Source organism: Fusarium fujikuroi, chromosome FFUJ_chr01 (genome assembly GCF_900079805.1).
Source record: "Fusarium fujikuroi IMI 58289 draft genome, chromosome FFUJ_chr01".
In the NCBI taxonomy this organism is placed as follows: domain Eukaryota; kingdom Fungi; phylum Ascomycota; class Sordariomycetes; order Hypocreales; family Nectriaceae; genus Fusarium; species Fusarium fujikuroi.
The window spans coordinates 5,929,149-5,947,890 of NC_036622.1; the positions used below are offsets into that span (position 1 = coordinate 5,929,149).

The 18,742-nt window shown below is 50.2% G+C and overlaps 8 protein-coding genes; 3 read left to right on the forward strand and 5 right to left on the reverse strand.

Moving 5' to 3' along the window:
• Positions 1 to 152: 152 nt before the first annotated feature.
• FFUJ_00232 (uncharacterized protein) lies at positions 153 to 1,190 on the forward strand (the record flags this gene model as incomplete). The annotated part of the gene is made up of 1 exon (XM_023573522.1): positions 153 to 1,190. One exon carries the CDS (start codon positions 153 to 155, stop codon positions 1,188 to 1,190), a length of 1,038 nt encoding a protein of 345 aa, XP_023425228.1.
• Positions 1,191 to 1,218: 28 nt separating this feature from the next.
• FFUJ_00231 (uncharacterized protein) lies at positions 1,219 to 6,435 on the forward strand (the record flags this gene model as incomplete). XM_023573523.1 has 9 exons in its annotated part: positions 1,219 to 1,697; positions 1,912 to 2,454; positions 2,515 to 2,975; positions 3,027 to 3,555; positions 3,621 to 4,536; positions 4,622 to 4,737; positions 5,027 to 5,882; positions 5,921 to 6,199; positions 6,259 to 6,435. 9 exons carry the CDS (start codon positions 1,219 to 1,221, stop codon positions 6,433 to 6,435), a joined length of 4,356 nt encoding a protein of 1,451 aa, XP_023425229.1.
• Positions 6,436 to 6,840: 405 nt separating this feature from the next.
• Positions 6,841 to 7,375, reverse strand: FFUJ_00230 (uncharacterized protein; the record flags this gene model as incomplete). XM_023573524.1 has 2 exons in its annotated part: positions 6,841 to 6,854; positions 6,904 to 7,375. 2 exons carry the CDS (start codon positions 7,373 to 7,375, stop codon positions 6,841 to 6,843), a joined length of 486 nt encoding a protein of 161 aa, XP_023425547.1.
• Positions 7,376 to 8,503: 1,128 nt separating this feature from the next.
• Positions 8,504 to 9,317, reverse strand: FFUJ_00229 (probable rho3 protein; the record flags this gene model as incomplete). XM_023573525.1 has 5 exons in its annotated part: positions 8,504 to 8,871; positions 8,927 to 9,016; positions 9,064 to 9,113; positions 9,163 to 9,213; positions 9,265 to 9,317. The coding sequence occupies 5 exons, from the start codon at positions 9,315 to 9,317 to the stop codon at positions 8,504 to 8,506; spliced, it is 612 nt and encodes a 203-aa protein (XP_023425230.1).
• Positions 9,318 to 10,378: 1,061 nt separating this feature from the next.
• FFUJ_00228 (related to Pre-mRNA-splicing factor CWC25) lies at positions 10,379 to 11,512 on the reverse strand (the record flags this gene model as incomplete). The annotated part of the gene is made up of 1 exon (XM_023573526.1): positions 10,379 to 11,512. One exon carries the CDS (start codon positions 11,510 to 11,512, stop codon positions 10,379 to 10,381), a length of 1,134 nt encoding a protein of 377 aa, XP_023425231.1.
• A 972-nt stretch (positions 11,513 to 12,484) lies between these two features.
• FFUJ_00227 (probable ribosomal protein S14 precursor, mitochondrial) lies at positions 12,485 to 12,962 on the reverse strand (the record flags this gene model as incomplete). XM_023573527.1 has 3 exons in its annotated part: positions 12,485 to 12,547; positions 12,597 to 12,768; positions 12,856 to 12,962. 3 exons carry the CDS (start codon positions 12,960 to 12,962, stop codon positions 12,485 to 12,487), a joined length of 342 nt encoding a protein of 113 aa, XP_023425232.1.
• Positions 12,963 to 13,644: 682 nt separating this feature from the next.
• On the forward strand, positions 13,645 to 16,491 carry FFUJ_00226 (probable beta-glucosidase; the record flags this gene model as incomplete). Its single annotated transcript, XM_023573529.1, has 1 exon — positions 13,645 to 16,491. One exon carries the CDS (start codon positions 13,645 to 13,647, stop codon positions 16,489 to 16,491), a length of 2,847 nt encoding a protein of 948 aa, XP_023425233.1.
• A 103-nt stretch (positions 16,492 to 16,594) lies between these two features.
• FFUJ_00225 (putative unsaturated glucuronyl hydrolase) lies at positions 16,595 to 17,713 on the reverse strand (the record flags this gene model as incomplete). Its single annotated transcript, XM_023573530.1, has 1 exon — positions 16,595 to 17,713. The coding sequence occupies one exon, from the start codon at positions 17,711 to 17,713 to the stop codon at positions 16,595 to 16,597; it is 1,119 nt and encodes a 372-aa protein (XP_023425234.1).
• Positions 17,714 to 18,742: the final 1,029 nt, after the last annotated feature.

Here is an 18,742-nt window from a genome sequence, read left to right on the forward strand (position 1 = left end):
TTCGGAAGGCCTGTGGCAGTGAAAACACCATCAACGACACAGTCACGAGTAGGTATGCCTAAAAATTTCCTTTGTTCCACTAACCTCACTGACTTCAGATAGTAGGTAGTCACAATGTCTCTCACCCTAACGGATAAATGCGCGTGTCTACAATGTCACCGGAGGCAGCTTGCCGTCTCTGGCACTGCAAGTGGCTGGCAACTGAGCAACACTGCCAAACTATGTCTTTTACTGGCAAGATATCAATGAAATCTGGACCCAGACAACCCAGTGAATCACAGTGGGAAAACTACGCCATCTCAAGCGCGCGATCTCCATCTTCTCTTCATCCTCACTCCTCCAACATCAACCCCTTTCTCTTGACACTGAAGCGCGTATTGTACACCCAAAAGACTATCACGAACACTGAATTACGCAAGCAAGAGTCCTCAATAATCTCTGAGCAGACGCTCATTTTTCTTCATCTCTACTCGCCATGGAGTCGCGAAGTTGGCGTGATGGAGGCTCTAGCTCCGGCCAAAACTTCCGACCCCAGGTTTGCAGTCACTTCAAACGAGGGCACACATTGCAACTTCGGCAAGAATTGCAGGTTCCTTCATGATACATCGCTCCTTTCTGGAAGTTCTGTGCCACAGACTCCTGCTCCCAACGCAAACCGTGATATCAACAAGCGACAGACGATATGGAAAACTCAACTTCGCAAGGACCCCTCAAACTTTCGAGGATCATCTGCCATGAAAGAACTCCAAAAGTTCTGGCAGAGAGCACTAGATGTTCTGAACGATGATGACCACGAGTTTCACCAGAAGCTTGCTCAAGAACTCGTCAACGACAATGGCAACGGCCCACGATACGTTCTCCAGACAGCGGAGAATGAGTCTTCGTCTGGCATTGAGGCTATGAAACCCTCCTTCCTGTTTCTTCAGGTGATCTCTCACTCAAGCCTCACCGACCAGTTATCTATTAGTACCCATATTGGTACCATCTACACTCTCTTTGCTGGTACTAATGGAGATCGAAGCATTAGCTTGTTGAGCTCCTTGTGCGAACAAGCTCTAGAGAGCACTGAACTTATTGCCGACATTCTGAGTCAAAACTTCCAGACATTGTACGAGTCATTCTCGCGGCATTCTATCGACTTCTCAACAGAGTTACGAGAACACGTTTGTGTGAGGAACTACCTGATCTGATGGAGTCCGTGGACAAGCTTATTGCAAGATGGCTGAGGATGACCCCGAAGCCAACTTCGATCAGTTCTTGGAACGCGCAAGCGTTTTGAAGAGAATGGTAATTTCTGCCAAAGAGTTTTTTGATTCAGTCGAGGCTTCCGACAAGCGACGAGGCAAGCAGCCTATTATCTCTACATTTCCCAAGAACATCGAGTATCCTGGAGGTCGACACGACAATGACTTTGCCGATATCACCAAGATTGCCATTCTTCCAACATATGGAGAAGTCGTTAGCGAGCAGGAAGAGTATCTACCATCTACCAACTTTACGGATCCCCATGACCATCTACCAACTTTACGGATCCCCATGTTCTTGACGATCCTTTGCAACGACACATCGACTCCATGTTTCGACTTGTTAGACATGACATCCTCGGCCCGGTCAAGGACATTCTTACCGACCTTTTACGCTCTGATAACATCATGGCTGGACGTCTCTCGAACGGAAATCCACAGGCAAGAAGCGTGGTACGGAAGCTGTCTTGACTTTTAGGCCTCCCCAGCATATCCTCGACAAGTCACTTGAAAAACAACAAGCATGGTGGAAGGCTTCTTCTCGTCTGGGATATGGCACTTTGGTGTGTTTCTTGGCGCCTGGCATCGAGGGGGTGAGCATGCTCTTCTTTCGGGTCACCGACAAAAGCACCGGTCGCGCGGGAAAAGATGACGCTGACTCCAACAGCGACATTGCTCCGCTGTATGGTGCACCCAGCATCACCGTCAAGTTTGCAAATCATTCGCGGGATGATCTGCTCCTCCTGGCAAAGCTGTACAATACCAAAGCTCTTGGTGTACTCGTTGACTTCAATGGCGTCATTCCAGATACCTTTGTTCCCATCCTCAAGAACCTTCAGAGGATCAAAGGTGAAAACCACATCGCCTTTCAACAATGGATCCTTCCCAGCCCACCAGAGGACCGGATCGTCGCGATACCGGGCTACGCCCGAAGACTGGATTTCAACTTTTCGCTGAGATGTATCACAAAAGACAAAGCGGTTGATGTGTCTCTGGATCCTAAGGAGCCTCAGAACTTGAGTATTGAGGAACTTGAGGAAGCGACTGGGCTTGACGCAGGTCAATGCCGCGGCTTGGTTGGCGCTCTTACTCGAGAGTACGCGCTCATTCAAGGCCCTTCTGGCACAGGAAAGTCGTACCTCGGTGTCCAACTTCTGAGAGTTCTCCTGGCGGCAAAGCAGAAAGCTCATCTAGGACCGATTCTTATCATGTGAGCTGCTCTTTTTTTTCTTTATCTTATATCTGCTTCATATACTAACCCATTATCCAGTTGCTACACCAACCATGCTCTTGATCAGTTTCTCAAACATCTCCTTGATGTCGGTATCACCCGCATCATTCGAATCGGTGGCCGCAGTGTAACACCAGAACTCGAAGGCCTCAACCTGCGCGTAGTCAGCAAGGAAACCGAAAAAACAGTCGGCGAGCGCATGACCCTTGCCAGTGCGTTTACTCAAAAGGACTCAAGCGCATATACCGCCGCGGAGGCAGTGACCTCTCTGCGCCTTAGACGGAACGGTCCGAGCTGGGAGTTGCTTGGTGATTTCTTAGTGGAAGACAATTCTGACATCTACGAGCAGTTCGCAGATATAGCGAATGAGCTGACGGGTAAGGATGGTGATCCCCTGTTGATGTGGCTCGCTGCGGGAGATGCAGACATCCAAGAGCCAGCGAGATCCAACTTGATGGAAACAACTATCGCGGCGGAGAAAGATGTCAACATGCTCTCTCGTTGGGAGCGTCATACTCTCGTTGAAGACTGAATGAAAAGACATGAGGAAGAACAGACAGATGTCCTTTTCGAAGCGATGGACGACGTCGAAGAGCAGTTGAAGAACATCAACAGGGTACACGACGGTGTCAATCAGCGAACTCTGGTTCAGGCTGAGGTGATTGGGCTGACTACCACATCATTAGCTGGCCGAATCGACATGCTCCGAAGCCTGAAATGTAAGGTCGTCATCTGCGAAGAGGCAGGTGAAGTCAAAGAGGCTGACATCATATCTGCTCTGATGCCTAGAGTTGAGCACCTGATCCAGATTGGAGACCACAAACAACTCCGACCTCAGATCAACAATTTCGACCTTTCACTTGAGTCGACCTCTGGGCAGAAATGGCAACTTGATCGCAGCCAGTTTGAGCAACGAGCTGAGGGCGAGCCCGGTCTTTCACCAGCGCCATTTGCACAGCTCGACGTCCAGAGACGAATGCGGCCTGGAGTCTCGCGCCTGATCCGAGGAGTGTATCCTGATTTGAAGGACCACCAGAATGTTCAAAACCTCCCGGATGTGGTTGGAATGCTCGACAACGTGTTCTGGCTGGACCACTCTCACGAGGAGGATGACGGAGGAGATGGCACTCGTGTTCGATCCCAAGCAACAAATGGGAGACCGACATGGCTACGGCTCTCATCCGTCACTTGGTTCGACAAGGCAAGTGCCGAGCCGAGGACATCGCTCTCTTGACACCCTACATGGGCCAGCTTCAGCAACTCAAAGCCGCTCTTAGTAGCGACTTTGAGATCTGTCTTGGCGACCGTGATCGCGATCAGCTGGCGCAAGAAGACTTTACAGACGACCTGACTTCCAACAATACTGTCGAGAAGAAGAAGTTGTTGCAGACCATTCGACTTGCAACTGTCGACAACTTCCAAGGAGAGGAAGCCAAGGTCATTGTTGTGTCTTTGGTCCGCAGCAACCCCGAGCGAAAGGTTGGTTTCCTTCGAATCGAGAATCGTATCAATGTTCTTCTCAGTCGTGCCAAACATGGAATGTATTTGATTGGCAATACTGAGACTTACCTCAATGTTCCGATGTGGGCAGACGTCCATGAGATACTTACAGACGCCAATGCTGTTGGCAAGGAGCTCAAGCTTTGCTGTCCTCGCCATCTCGCGACCCCGATCACCTGTTCTGAGCCAGAGCACTTCCTCACTCGAAGCCCTGAAGGTGGATGTACCTTACACTGCTCCCGACGATTGGAACCTTGTGGACATATGTGCCAGGCGACTTGCCACTCGGATGCCATGCACGATGCATTCTCCTGTACACGGCCTTGCCCTCGCCTCAGAGCCACATGCGACCACATCTGTCCTCAACTTTGCGGTCAACCCTGTGGTCCTTGCCTGATCAAGGTCCACAATGTTGAGCTTCCTTGTGGCCATGTCATCGAAACACTGTCGTGCTACCAGACACAAGACTTGGCATCTGTCCAGTGCCCTCATCCAGTTGAGAGGGAGCTGCCTCACTGCGGTCATACCGTGACGATGAAGTGTCATCAACTGGGTAACACGGTGACACCCCATTGCATGCAGCCTTGTGGTGATATCTTCGAGTGTGGTCACCCATGTTCCGGAACTTGCTCAACTTGTGAATCAGGCGAGCACAAGAACTGCACTAAGCGTTGTGGTCGCGCCTACAGTAGTTGTAACCACCGATGCACTCGGAAGCGCCATACTGGAGAAGACTGTGGAAGTTGTTGGGAACCTTGCGAGGTAAGTCCATATATTGTACTCATGCTCTGGCTCAAATTACTAACCAATGTGTACTATAGGTTCAATGCCCTCACTCTTCTTGTAATTCTGTCTGCAACAAGCCATGCGCCTCTTGTATTGAGCCTTGTACTTGGTCGTGTCCTCACGAGGGCTCTTGTTCGATGCCATGCTCAGCACCCTGTGATCGACTTCCTTGCGACAAACGATGCGACAAGATGCTGCCCTGTGGTCATCGATGCCCAAGCTTTTGTGGAGAGATTTGCCCTGTCGACTATTGTCAGGAATGCAGCAACAAGAAGATGGCAATCGTCGATCTTTTGGAGTTCCGATCGTACTCCAAGATCAACTTGTACGAGACTCCGATCATCGTTCTTGGATGTGGCCACTTCTTCACCAGCGAAACTCTGGATGGCCTTGTTGGTCTCGATGAAGTTTACACTACGGACATGTTTGGAAGCTACGCGGGATTGAAAGATATCACCACGTCCCTCACGGAGAAGACGCCCTGTTGTCCAAGCTGCAAACGCTCGATTCGACAGTTCGCTACCAAGCGATACAACCGTGTCATTAATCGAGCCGTGATGGACGATATCTGCAAGCGCTTCCTCATCAAGGGACGGGAATCACTGGTGAAGCTTAATCACAAGCTTCTCAAGGCTGAAACTTCGCTTGCGTCGTCGCGTCGGTCAACAGCACCAGGGCATCACCACACAGCAACCACTTTCTTCAGAGAGCGACATATGGTAATTCAGCAAGTCGAAGACAACGCCGTGGCTCTCCAGAAGATGATGGGAGAGGAGAACCAGCCCATCAAGAAGCTTTACGACGCAATTGCGACATCTCGACCCCAGGGCTCTGGCGGTTCGCAGTCTGTCGCTCTATTGATGGACGCCATGAAACTCTCGCAGCCTTCACCTGACAACCAAATTCTCTTGGGAGCACGACTGCTTGCTATTGAAGCTCAACAGGTGCAGCTTATGGATGCATATGCAGTTTCCAAGATGAATGGATGGAAACTACACGAAAACGCACTTACTCTCCCTGTCCCGGATGAATGGTTCAAGGCGTGCAAGGAGTTGATGAGGGAGGCGAATGAGGAGAAACTCCCGAGAATCTTCATCGCGGCAGCTCTCGCATTTGCCAAGGTTGCCAGACTTCAGTTTGGACCAGAAAACAGCCCAAGGGTGAGGATGACTCGTCCTCTGCTAGAGGCGATGAGAACAAGACTGGACATGTTGCAACGGCTCGTGGACTCCTCACCACTGCCCTTGAGTCTTGTTCCAAGTTCGCCGATGGAGAGATTCTCAAGAAGAGAGTCCAGGATATGATGGAGTTGTATGATCCCAAGTACGAAAAGACTACGCCGGAGGAACTGGCAGCGATTCGATCTGCCATTGTCAGTGGACCTCAAGGCATGGCAACACACTCTGGCCATTGGTACAACTGTGTCAACAGCCATCCGGTAAGTCTCCCCTCTTGATCAATGTACTGAATAGACTCTAACTTTGATGGTCCATTTAGTTCGCGGTTGGAGATTGTGGAATGCCCATGGAAGAAGCGCGCTGCCCCGAATGCGACGAACCAATCGGTGGCTCTAGACATCGACTAGTTCAAGGCGTTACTAGAGCTGAGGAGATGGAAGCTCCTGCGCGCCAAGCTGAGGGACCTGTTGGTGGACGAGTGCCAGAGTTGATTTGAGTCTCATCATTGTCTGAAGTGATGATTGAAGGAGAAATTTGAGATGGACTGGAACATTGAGGGCTGGATGAATGTTCCCATTGTGGATTTATAGTTACTGTGGTATCGTGGAATGATTTGACGTGTCTATGGAAAGGACAGGTACATGATGGGCACGGAATGCATGAAAACTAGTGTAAGAATATGACTGTAAAGTCAAAATGGTATAACGGTTATGCGAATGACTACTGGTGAATGTTTTCAAGGCAAATGGTATTGAAAGACGAACTGCTTAAACACGGACGCTGTTTCGTAACTCCTTGATAGCTCCATCGTATACTTGTGCTTTTCTACTCATACAGTCATAATACAGAACATTACTCATACACTCCAACAACTCCAGTGCTCTGTTACTTCGGTGAATGTTTAATATCCGTGGCCTGTCAATACGTCAGCATCAAGTCAACCTCAATCATCAAGGATACTTACGTCCAAGCGATCGTCCCATCTTAGACATCTCCTTAGCCTCCATCTGCTTAACCTTGGCCCTCCTCGAATCCTCCTTCGCCTCAACCTCCAACCTCTTAACATGCTCCCTGGCCTCCCTCACACTAAGTCTCGCCTCCTCCAGGGCACGATCAGCCTCACGCTCGGCCCTCTCAGCATCCTGGACTCGCTCCCTGGCCTCCAGAACAGCAGGGTCATGCTCGTTGCGGTTTCCGCCCAGACGAGACAAGAAGCCGCCGTTTGAGGTACGGCGGGACGGGGAGCGGGATGATGAGCGCGAGTGTCGGCGGTCGTAGGAGGAGGCTGAGCCGCGGGAGTGGCGGTGGTGGGAGGATGTGGATGTTCGTGTGGAGGTGGGCTCGTGGCGGGATGAGGAGGAGAAGAGGCCGTGCTTGCGGGGGGGTTCCTCGCGGATTGGCTCTGGGGAGGGTTCACGACGACCAAAGAGACCCATGATGATGATTTATAGTGGTAGGTTATAAGTGTAGTGTGGTGTGGTGTAGTGTGTAAGTCACAGCGTAGTGCAAGCCGTGTAAGTGGTAGTGGATATCGTGTAAGTGATGAGTGAAGAAGTGGATAGTCTGGAGAATAAAAAAGAAGCTTTTTACAAGAATCTAGGCGTCTCTTGGCCTCTATTTCTACCATTTCGCATCCCTACCTCTGATGCCATTCCCAACTACGATCGCCCAAACTTCAAACCTGCTTTATTACCGTGACGTCAATGCATGCGCGCAGGGTCGCAAGGGTCCAGCCAATCACGATGTAGAGATGACGGTATCAGTGGCGTTGACGGTGATGACATTCAGAGCATCAAGAGTGACATTTATTGGTGTAAGAAAGATGATCAGTTTAGGATATGATGTATTAATGCTTCTGATATCATACCAGTTTGAGGCGTGCTGAATGGAATGTAACACGGTTGCCAAGCAAGATGTGAGGATTCTAGTGTCGACGTTGCAGGTTTAGAGTTTATCAACGGTTACACTCCGCAACTTAATTGACCGTCATCATCAATCTCATACAGTAGCCTACGATCTCTGTGGATCAAAAGATCTACAGTCCATTCTCTCCTCGATGCTTGGCCTCACTCAGTTGATATCTCATCGTGTTCCCTCGTCAGCGTGGCTGTGCACTTTTGCCCCTCAAAGTCTCGGCATATTGGTCTCACCAAAAGACAGAGTCAGAGCCATATCGTCAAGACACGCGCTAAATGAACAATTGAAGACACAAAAGAAAATCCCGTGGGGTGTAATCGGTAGACATAAAAAAATAAAGTAGCTGTAGCTAGAGCGTGACAAAATGACTCCCTCAATAGTCTACTCCTCCCGCTAATTTGCCTCGCATTCCCGAGCGAAAATAGCCTGTAAATAGTAAATAGCAGAAAAACAACGCACAACACCAGGGTTCCCTATGTGCTTTTTGCCGCACGATATATACAGTGAAATAACCCATGACGGGCCAAAAATAAATCATGGGAGCCGAATAGAGTCCACATCCCTGCTTTCGTTCGATCACATTCGATGGGATGACAGGTAGGTCTTCGTATTCGATATTAAAAACGCTCGTATCGATCGTATCATGTTCACATAACCGTGCATCCGCCCTCCTCACGATCCTTCTTGACGCTGAGCGCAACACGCGCCGCCTCGGTGAAGGCCTCGTTGACACCTCTGTTCTTCATGGCGGAGCACTCGAGGTACCGGAGGGCGTTTATGCGGCGCGCCACCTCGAGGCCCTTGTCGTAGTTGATCATGGGGCGCTTCTCGCGGGGTTCGCCTGATTCGTTCTCCTCTTCCTCGCCTTGCTCGCGGAGATCGCACTTTAGTGCTACGAGGACGAGTTTGGTGCCGGGGCAGTTGTCGGCGATCTCGCCTACCCACTTGGATTCGACGTTCTCGAGCGAGTCTTTGCTGTCGACGGAGTAGCAGAGCATGATGAGATCTGTGTCGTCTGCAGAGTGTTAGTTCAGTCTGGTTGGAGTTAGTAGGTATCGGGAGGTAAGTACCGTAGGATAGGGAGCGTAGTCGGTCGAATTCTTCCTGGCCTGCTGTGTCCCAGAGGGACAGCTCGATGTGTACATTATCGACAAAGATGTCTGCGTTTGTTAGCGATGCGTGTACGCAGAAGCGCCGGGTATCGTACCATGGACGTAGTTCTCAAAGACGGTGGGTTCGTAGACAGTAGGAAAGTAGCTACAATCAATGAGCCTCTCTCTTCACGTGCATCTCCCTGAGAACATACCCTCTCGTAAAGACGTTCAACAGCGATGTTTTTCCACAAGCACCATCACCCCTAAATCAGATCAGCGCAATGTCCTCCCATTCCTCGTCGTATGTTACGCACAGCAACACCAGCTTTCGCTGCACAGTTTTGGATCCTCCACAAAGAGCAGGCATTCTGACAAATGTGGTTCAAGTCGTGGGTTTCTCTTCGTAGGTTGCAGAAGAAAAAGGAAAAGACGGCTTGGTTTTTCGCGTCGTTTGAAATAAGTTGAATCTCGGTTCCGTGCAGGGCCCTGGCGTGCGCAGATCGAATTCGCAGGCGAGAAGAAACCGTTGGCAGATATCGATAGACGGCAAGGCGAATTGATCCGTTGAATGTAGGGGTTATGAAATGAATGGTCGTTTTTTCAGGTCGCGGAAGGGGAATAGAGATGCAAGGTTGTGGAATGGAAGTTGAGGTCAGAGAGAGGCCAGCGCAAGGGAAAATGGGGGGCACTGGAACTCTAGGCCTTGGGTCCTCTCGAGCAGTGGAGTCGACAGCGAGGAAAGCGGGCAGGGATTACCCATTTTCGGCGCCTCTTGAGGGGGGGATATGCAACCACATGACAGAATAAAACTCCCCCAAATGCCACTGTAAGTTAGGGGGCTTATTTCTGTCTCTCTTTAATGTGTCCCCTTTTTTTCTGCACATCTTGTGGAACCACTTTCTCTTTTTCTTGCAGTAGCGTCGACCCGTCACGTTAATTGGCTCTTTCACCCGTCGCTACCAAGATTGCCTCTTTTAAAGTCCCGGTTCAATTGAATGCGCCAAAGAGGGTTAAGCTCCGAGTCTTTAATTCGATAGTGTTTAGTTCGATGACACTGATGCTACGTCGTAAATCATTGCGAATAACTAATCATGTCCTGTGCACGGGAGAGAAGCGGTACCTGAAACTTGTGCCTGAATTTGAGTTGAGTCGGGTGCAGTGACCATTCATGGTGGCTTTGCGACTGAGTCGTAACATCAAAGTGGCTTCGTTTATTTTCCGCCCGCAGGAGCTGTAGGTATCACGCGGAAGAGGCGATATTGCAACATTGGAAAAGCCAGCTTGCTCAATATTGGACAAGAGACTTGTTTCTATTAAACCCTTGATTCGGTTTATGCCGACAACTCAACCTGACAGTACCAATCTAATCATGTCGTTCAAGACGTAAATGTGCAACTTAACAGAGGCCGCCCAATGTAGAATCCATTTCTAATCTTCGTCTCTTTGATATCCACGGCGCGATCCGCCCATACGGTCGGCAAGACCCTTGTGGCTTGCTTGTTGATGCAGCTTGTTGATGAAGCTGCGATCGCCTCCACGCTCTCGAGCCTTGTCATCTGCTTCGCGAAGTGCTGCCTCCTGTTGTTCCAATGCCGTAAGACGCTTTGAGCGATCTTCATCGAGCTCTGTTGCTGCAGACTGCATGGCTGCTAATTTGCGCTGGCGCTCTTCCTCCTTGACTTTATCGTCTTCTTCATTGTATCGTGGTCGCCGGTCGCGAGAGTCGGTGTAGCTTCTTCGGAATTCCCTTCGACTTTCGCGGGGCCGCTCATCGCGTGGTCGCTCATGGCGAGAGCGGTGTTCACGTCTGTGTTCTCTGTCCTCTGAATCGTCGCGTCTTCGTCGCGAACGGTCATCTCGACTATCGTCTCTGCGTCGCCTGTGCCGATCTTCTCTTGAATCATCGCGACGTCGTGGACTTCGCGATCGCGAATCAGAGCGTCGCCGTCTGTGGTGTCTATCATCAGGATCCGCACTGCGATGACGATGCCGCCTTCGGTGCCTGTCGTGTCGGTCTTCTCTCCTCCGTGACTTTTCCTTCTTCTTATCATCGTCAATTCCCATCGATGATAGTAATTGTCGGCGCTTAATCGGGTCGTTCATCATGGCTTCGTACGCAGCTTGTTCTTGTCGCTTGATAGCCAGTAGCGGATCGTCGCGAATCTTTGCAGCTGTATCCCTCGCAGTGTTCGCATTCTGCAGCGCCATGAAACTCTCCGCCCCCGCATCCTTCTCTAACTTCTTATGATCTGTGCCCTTGATAAGGTTGTCGATACGCCGCTTGCCCAGCAAGTAGGCTTCTGATTCTTCTGTCGTGCCACCTTCTCCGTCGTTGGGGCCTTGGTACATCCAGTCAACGCGATCAACGCGCTTCTTCCCTCCTGCAGCCTCGAGCTTTCGTTGGACTTCTTCATTTTTTAGTTCCTCTTTGATTTCGTCGATACGCTGTTGTGTTCGCTTGCGCTCGGCGAGGGCCTTTTGCTCTTCATCCCAGACGGCCTGTTGATTGCGCCGCAGCGCGGGATGGAAGGACTTCTTCAAGTTGAGATCACCTCCACCCATTTCGACGATCCTTTTGTGTGAATGTTGGGGAAGAAGAGGGGACGAACTTTGATGATGATGATGATGTGGAGGGAGGAAAGTTGGTTGATTTGATGCATGAGTATAGTGGAGTGGCGATTGTAAGGAACCCGGCGCAAAACGAGGAAATGCATGGGCCCCATATTTATTTTCATCCTCGAAACTTAGACCAATGATCGTATATGACAGAAAGACTTCGACAGACTACCGTAGAGTTGGGGCACTCGCTGATGAGTTTATTTTGACGTCCTCCAATACAGTCGCCAGGTTACTTTACTCCCCGAGGTTATTCTCGAGGTTATCCAGCTTTTTAGCATTTGTATCGGTAAACCAAACCGCGAGACTCTTGAACCCGGCCGACACATCAGTGGTCAACCACCAGACAGACTTCATCTGCCTGAAGACATAATAGCTGCCTTCAAAGCAAGTCACGAGGCATGGCGTACGCCTCCTCAGACACAAGCATAACCCACTGTGTCTGTTTCTTGTTCACGTCCGGTCTCCTTGCCCATGCCCTCCGCAGCCATGGACTTTCGTTTCCCATGAAGCTCAGTCCCATGTCATCTCTCTGGTCCTATGCTGCATCAACCGTCAGACATAAAACATTCATTCACCTCACTGAGACCAACGTGAAAGTAACGGTTTAACTTATTTCGTCATGTATTGTACAGTCGTGCCTATGATACCCAAAAGATCGCAGCACCCTCACCATTGCGTAATCGTACATTTCTCCTTGTTACTTGTTGATAACGGTTCGAACTCGTGGACTGCAAAAATCGAAGAGCAGCCTAGTGGGTGAAGTATTTTAGGTGCGGAATGAGAGAAGGTTTATAGGTTTTAGGATCGGATACCACTAGACCACTCTTCGACACAGGTAACAGAGTGACTTTGGTATATAAGGGGTGTGTAGTCGTACATTTCCTCTCGTTCGTTTCCGTCTCCGTCTCCGTCTCTTTACCAACTGGCTCGCTTCACACCAGGCAAGTTTCCAGCCATAGCCTCCATTCGGAAATTGTACTACAATCGTCAGTCCAATCCTCAATCCCTCGTTCTTTATCGGACTTACTCGAGTCATCTTGAAGTCACTCAGCACACCACGCCCTTGACCACCCATGATACATCTGTTTCGAATCTGCGTTGGTCGAGTGTAGCAGTGCATCTGTGTCAATTGGAGCTGAGCCTCGGCGCGGACTCGTGGGGGGAGGGTCGTGTTGCGAATAATGTATCGGAGAGCTTGTCTATCGGCCTCGAGTTAGCCTTTTCCTCTTCGCGAGTAACCTTTCCGATTGAATGTTGCATTGTGCGGCGGGGAAGAGTTTGCGCACCTCTCGGTCTCGTGGGCCTCAAAGACCTTTCGCTTTGTGTGGTCGCGCAGGGTGCGGACGTTGACGAAACAGCCCAGATCGAGCTTCTTGGCGCGGAACATCGACATGGTGGGCGGTTTGGACGGGGATGTCGATGATGAAGCTGTCGGGAGATCTTGGATTGACGACGAGCCAAATTCAAGACGGAGTTTGGATTGCCGACGATTAGCCGGCCTTCTCAACTCATGCGCTCTTGGGCTGTAAGTCGAGTCTGCCAACAGAATTTGTCAATGCAAATTGCTCCTATTGAAGTAATTGGTGAGTTAGTGGTCGCTTGGATGAATTCTTCCAGTATTCTTCTCATCTTTTGTCATGTAACTCCAAGTGATGTTTTGATTTTTCTTGATTGGCTCACTCGTATGGGCACCGAGTACCAATCATCCAGGCTGGAATGAAATAGACTTCAGTATTGATTTACAGAATCAAGCTTGTGCGGCGTTGCTTCAAAAGAAACATATTGCATCAAATAGAATTGAAAAGTGAATTTTACAGTGAATCTTTAAAGCTATCTCACTTGATCTTGGGTGCATCAAGCTCTGTGCCTGATCTAAACCTCATTGATCTAGGGTATTCATTGTGGAGTGGTGATCCCCAAACCGTCCAGGGGATGCTTGGCCTGGAATGCGACGTGACGCAGCCTCTGGTCTTGGTACGATTAGCTAACCGTGCATCTGCAATAACCCTGAACAATCAGCCTGATTCCTTCAACAATGGAATTCATGTCTCACATCTAACTGATCCATCTCCATCATGGATCGTAGCAGAGAGAATCTCCTCAACGGAGCCGACCGTGCTTCTTTTGACACAAGCGACGATTCCGATGCTTACTCTGACATCGACGCAACTGATTATCTCAACAAGAATAAGAATTCCCAATCGGAGGCTGCAGGTAAACGGCGTCTACGATATCTGCGGAGCTGGCGCGCGAAGAAATGCTGCTTTACCGTCATTGGCACTCTGGTAGTTGTTTGGCTTGTGATCTCAGCGATTGGAGCATTTGCCTGGAAAAAGATAAAAGTACCGCCCGTTGAGGGAGACTCACCACCATGGTATCCCAGTCCCAAAGGCGGTACTTCGCAAAACTGGGCCAAGAGTTATGATCGGGCTGCTGAGCTGGTTGGTAAAATGACGCTGGCTGAGAAAGTCAACATCACCACTGGAACAGGATGGAGCATGGGTTTAGCAGTCGGCACGACTGGCGCCGCCAACAACGTCGGATTTCCAGCTTTGGCATTGCAAGATGGACCTCTCGGAATACGGTTCGCTGATAATGCGACAGCCTGGCCGGCTGGTATCACAGTGGGTGCCACGTTCAACAAGAAATTGATGTACGAGCGTGGAAGAGCTCATGGCAAGGAAGCCAAGGGCAAAGGCGTCAATGTCATTCTCGGCCCGGCCATCGGACCTCTTGGAAGAGCACCCGCCGGCGGGAGAAACTGGGAGGGCTTTGGACCAGATCCTTATCTTCAGGGTATTGCAGGAGCTGCGACGATCAAGGGAATACAAGATTCTGGCGTCATGGCGACGATCAAGCACTTTATCGGCAATGAGCAGGAACATTTCCGCCAGGCGTGGGAATGGGGTCTTCCGAATGCCATTTCATCCAACATTGATGATCGCACGCTCCATGAGATTTACGGATGGCCGTTCCAGGATGCTGTCAAGGCTGGTGTTGCGAGTGTTATGTGCTCGTATAACATGGTCAACAACTCGTATGTATGCCAGAACTCAAAGCTCTTGAACGGAATCCTCAAAGATGAGATGGGTTTCCAGGGTTTCGTCATGTCGGATTGGTTGGCGCAGAGATCTGGTGTCGCCAGTGCTCTTGCTGGACTGGATATGAGTATGCCTGGCGATGGACTCAAATGGGCCGATGGTGAATCGCTCTGGGGTCCTCGACTTACCCAAGCTGTTCTGAATGGGTCGCTGCCAGTGGACCGACTGAACGACATGGCGCTTCGAATCGTCGCGTCTTTTTACCAGCTTGGTCAGGATAAGGATGAGAACAAGGGACCGAACTTTTCGTCATGGACGTATGACAAGAAGGGCAAACTGGCGCCTGGAAGTCCTTCACCCCAAGAGGAGCAGGTAGTCAACCAGTTCATAAACGTGCAGGAAGACCACGCCGAGCTGGCTCGTCAAATTGCTATCGAAGGCACTGTTCTCCTCAAGAACGACGGCGTACTGCCTCTGAGCCGCGAGGGCCACTTGGCCAACCAACTTAAAAAGAAGAATGACAAGACCAAGATTGGTATTTTCGGCGATGATGCTGGCCCTGGAAAGGGGCTCAACTACTGCCCTGATCAAGGCTGCAATGAAGGTACTCTTGGATCGGGCTGGGGCAGCGGTGCAGCCGACTTCCCATTCCTCGTCACTCCCGTCGAGGCGCTGCGAAAGAACTTCAAGAAAGACAAAGTTCAAGTCACCGAACATCTCTCCAATAAGATCAAAGACCCCAAGAAGGTTACAGAGCAGGATGTCTGCTTAGTCTTCGCCAACTCAGACGCCGGCGAGGGATATTTGTCTTGGAACAGTGTTCGAGGTGACCGCAACGACCTCAATTTGCAGAAGGGAGGTGATGCGCTGATCATGGAGGTTGCGAACCTTTGTGGTGATGGAACGGGCACGACTATCGTAGTCATCCATGCTGTTGGACCTGTTGTCATGGAGAACTGGATCAACCACCCAAGGATCAAGGCTGTGTTGACAGCTAATTTGCCCGGAGAGGAGAGCGGCAACGCGATTGCGAGCATTCTGTTCGGTGACGAGAGTCCCAGTGGAAAGCTCCCGTATACGATTGGCAAAGCTCTTCCTGATTACGGCGAAGGTGCCCAGATATTGTATCTTCCCAACGGAGTCATTCCGCAGCAAGACTTCAAAGAGGGGCTGTACATCGATTACCGGCATTTCGACAAGCACAGCAAGGACCTTCGATATGAGTTTGGCTATGGCTTGTCATACACCACCTTTGAGTTCAAGGACTTGAAGATCTCAGTGAAGGAGGCCGTTGCAGGACTTCCGGCCTCACGTGTATCACCCAAGAGCGCAGCGCCGCCCAAATTGGATGATAAAATCCCGGATGTCAAGGAGGGTCTATGGCCCAAGAACATTCGCAAGTTGAAGAAGTGGATATATCCCTACATTGATTCACCTGACGACATCAAGAAGGGCGACTATCCCTACCCTGATGGCTACGATATCGAACAACCGCCCTCACAAGCTGGAGGTGAAGAAGGTGGGAACCCCGATCTCTGGAAGACTGTTGTCACTGCCTCCGTCACCGTCAAAAACACAGGCTCCGTGGATGGCAAAGCTGTTCCTCAGTTGTATCTCTCGTACCCTGCGACATCAAAGGTTGATCATCCCGTTCGTGTACTGCGTGGGTTTGAGAAAGTTGCTCTGAAGAAGGGCGAGAGCAAGAAGGTTGAGTTTGAACTGACGAGGAGGGACTTGAGTTATTGGGATGTGGAGGAGCAGAATTGGAGGGTCACGGATGGAGAGTTTACGATTGCTGTGGGAGAGAGTTCGAGGAACCTGAAAGCGACGGGTACGTTCAAGTCTGATGGTACACCAGGCAATTTGATCATCGAGGGTTAGCAAAATTGTATCCCCAGGAAGCCACTTACACATGTACATCATGAAATGCAAACAGAATGATTCATCATAGCAATCAATTTCATTACTTTTCCATTGTTAACATCTAATTATACGCCCTCAAAAACTCCACCAAGGCCATCATAGCCATAGCCTGTCCGTAAGGCATGCTCGTCCTAGGAATATCCTTATAATGCTGCAAATCATGTCCCATGCCCGTTCCAAACGAAGTATTCAACAGCTCTCCCTCAGGACTAATGTTCTCCAAAACAGCCTTGATCGCCTTGACAGCTACTTCAGAGTACTCCTTTCCAATATATCGCTTGCGCTCCGCCTTGAGAATACCATACGCAAAACCCGCGGTCGCACTGGCCTCGACGTATGAACCCTCCGATTCAGGGACGTCGAGAAGGGTGCTCCATAGACCGTTTGCGCGCTGTGTCTTGGCTAGAGCGGCGCATTGGCTGTCGAGCGTGTTGATGAGATGTGAGCCGATGGGGTCATCTTCCTTGATACCGACGAGTTCGAGGAATTCGGGAATGACGATGGTGACCCAGCTGTTACCACGCGCCCATCGTGCATCAGCAAAGTTGTGACCGCCATCTTTGAAGGTCCATCCGTGGAAGAACAATCCAGTTTTTGTATCGAAGAGATACTGAATGTGCAGCAAGAACTGCTTCTTTGCTTCAGCGACGTATTCAGGCCTATTGAGCACAAGGCCAATCTTGGCAAGCGGCATGACCGTCATCATGAGGGTATCATCCCAAAGCTGCTGCTCGTTGACCTCAAGGTACGTAATATGCTGAAAACCGCCGTACTTTGTCCTGGGGAGGTCATGCATCGCCCACTCAGCCCAAGCATCCAGCCAAGGAAGATACGTAGGGTTTTGTGTCTTTTCATAGACATATGCCAGAGTGAGGAACACGGCCATGGTGTTGATGTTCTTTCCCTTGTGACCCTCTGCGAAGCGGGCCTGGAACCAATCCTCAATGATCTTGAGCCATTGGTCCTCGCCGGTCATCTCGTAGTACTTCCATATTCCGTAGAGGCCGATGCCGTGTGTCCACTCCCAGTCGTTCCAGCCTTTTGTGTCGATGATGCGACCGTCTGCTAGGGTCATGAGAAATTCGCCTGTTGTGTCTTTTATGTTGACGAGTTCGTGGATGAGCTGCTGGATTTGCTTGTGGACGTCTTGCGACGCGATGTCGTGTACGTGAGAGGGCATGATGGCGGTGACTGAGGGTATCTGAGGGAGTTACTGAACGGGTATCTTGTTACTACACGGCAAAAGAGGTGAGTTCTTTGATGAGGATGAATGAGGGTATTCATAACCCCTCGTTGCATCCCAATGATTCTCTTGGCAGTCCACATGCTCGGTCCGAAGTACACCGAGAGCGCCTATCATGAGGTTGAAGCTTCATCTCTCCGCACTTTTTGGTTGTGGGGGTGGGGCATGGGACTGGGGGTTGATGATGGGGGCGGAGTAGTCAGCCATTTCCAGTAAAGTCAGAGAGACGAAAAGACTCGGCTGAAGCTTGGAAAGTGAGTATATAGTGGCACTTGGGGGAGTGCTACGGTGAATTGCGGCTTTGATACCGGAGTTTGTCATGGCAATTGTCATCTAGCGTTTGAGTAAGTGAGTGGCCTCGGGGAGCAAAACATCAGACCTTGATATAGGATATCAAAATAAACTCAGGAAAAGGCATTCTCAACTTGGTCAAGAAATATCCTAAACTTAGCAAAGAAATCTTGAGCTTATCCTAAATTGCCTTACTCTTTTTAACATTTAGGATCAAGGTCCCGAGTTTTATTTCCTCCCCCTAAGAATGAGTGAGTGAGTGAAGGGATTACCGCTAAAGAAACCGCGGATTTAGTGCGCTTCCTCGGATCTTCAGTGGGTCTACCTTAATCCCCCCCACTGAGCCAAAACCAGGTCAACGGCCAAGTCTTCCTCTTTCGCTGCCCGTCGCTTCGCCTTGCCGAATGCTACCTTTCGGCGACGGAGAAAATTTGAGGTGCGGAGTAATTAGAAAAGAGCCGCTTACTTGCCTGGATTCTCCAAATTCATCGCCAAGAGACGGGACGGATGCGGCTGTTACGTTGAGGCGTAAGGCACAGCGTCGTCACTATTGCCGTTGGATATGATCTTGGTGAGTTAGAGATCTCAGTTATAATATCTATCCTACGTGAAGCTTTAGATAAACTTGGCATAGATTCAGTGGACCTTGAGAGGAGTTTATACCCTCAAGATAAA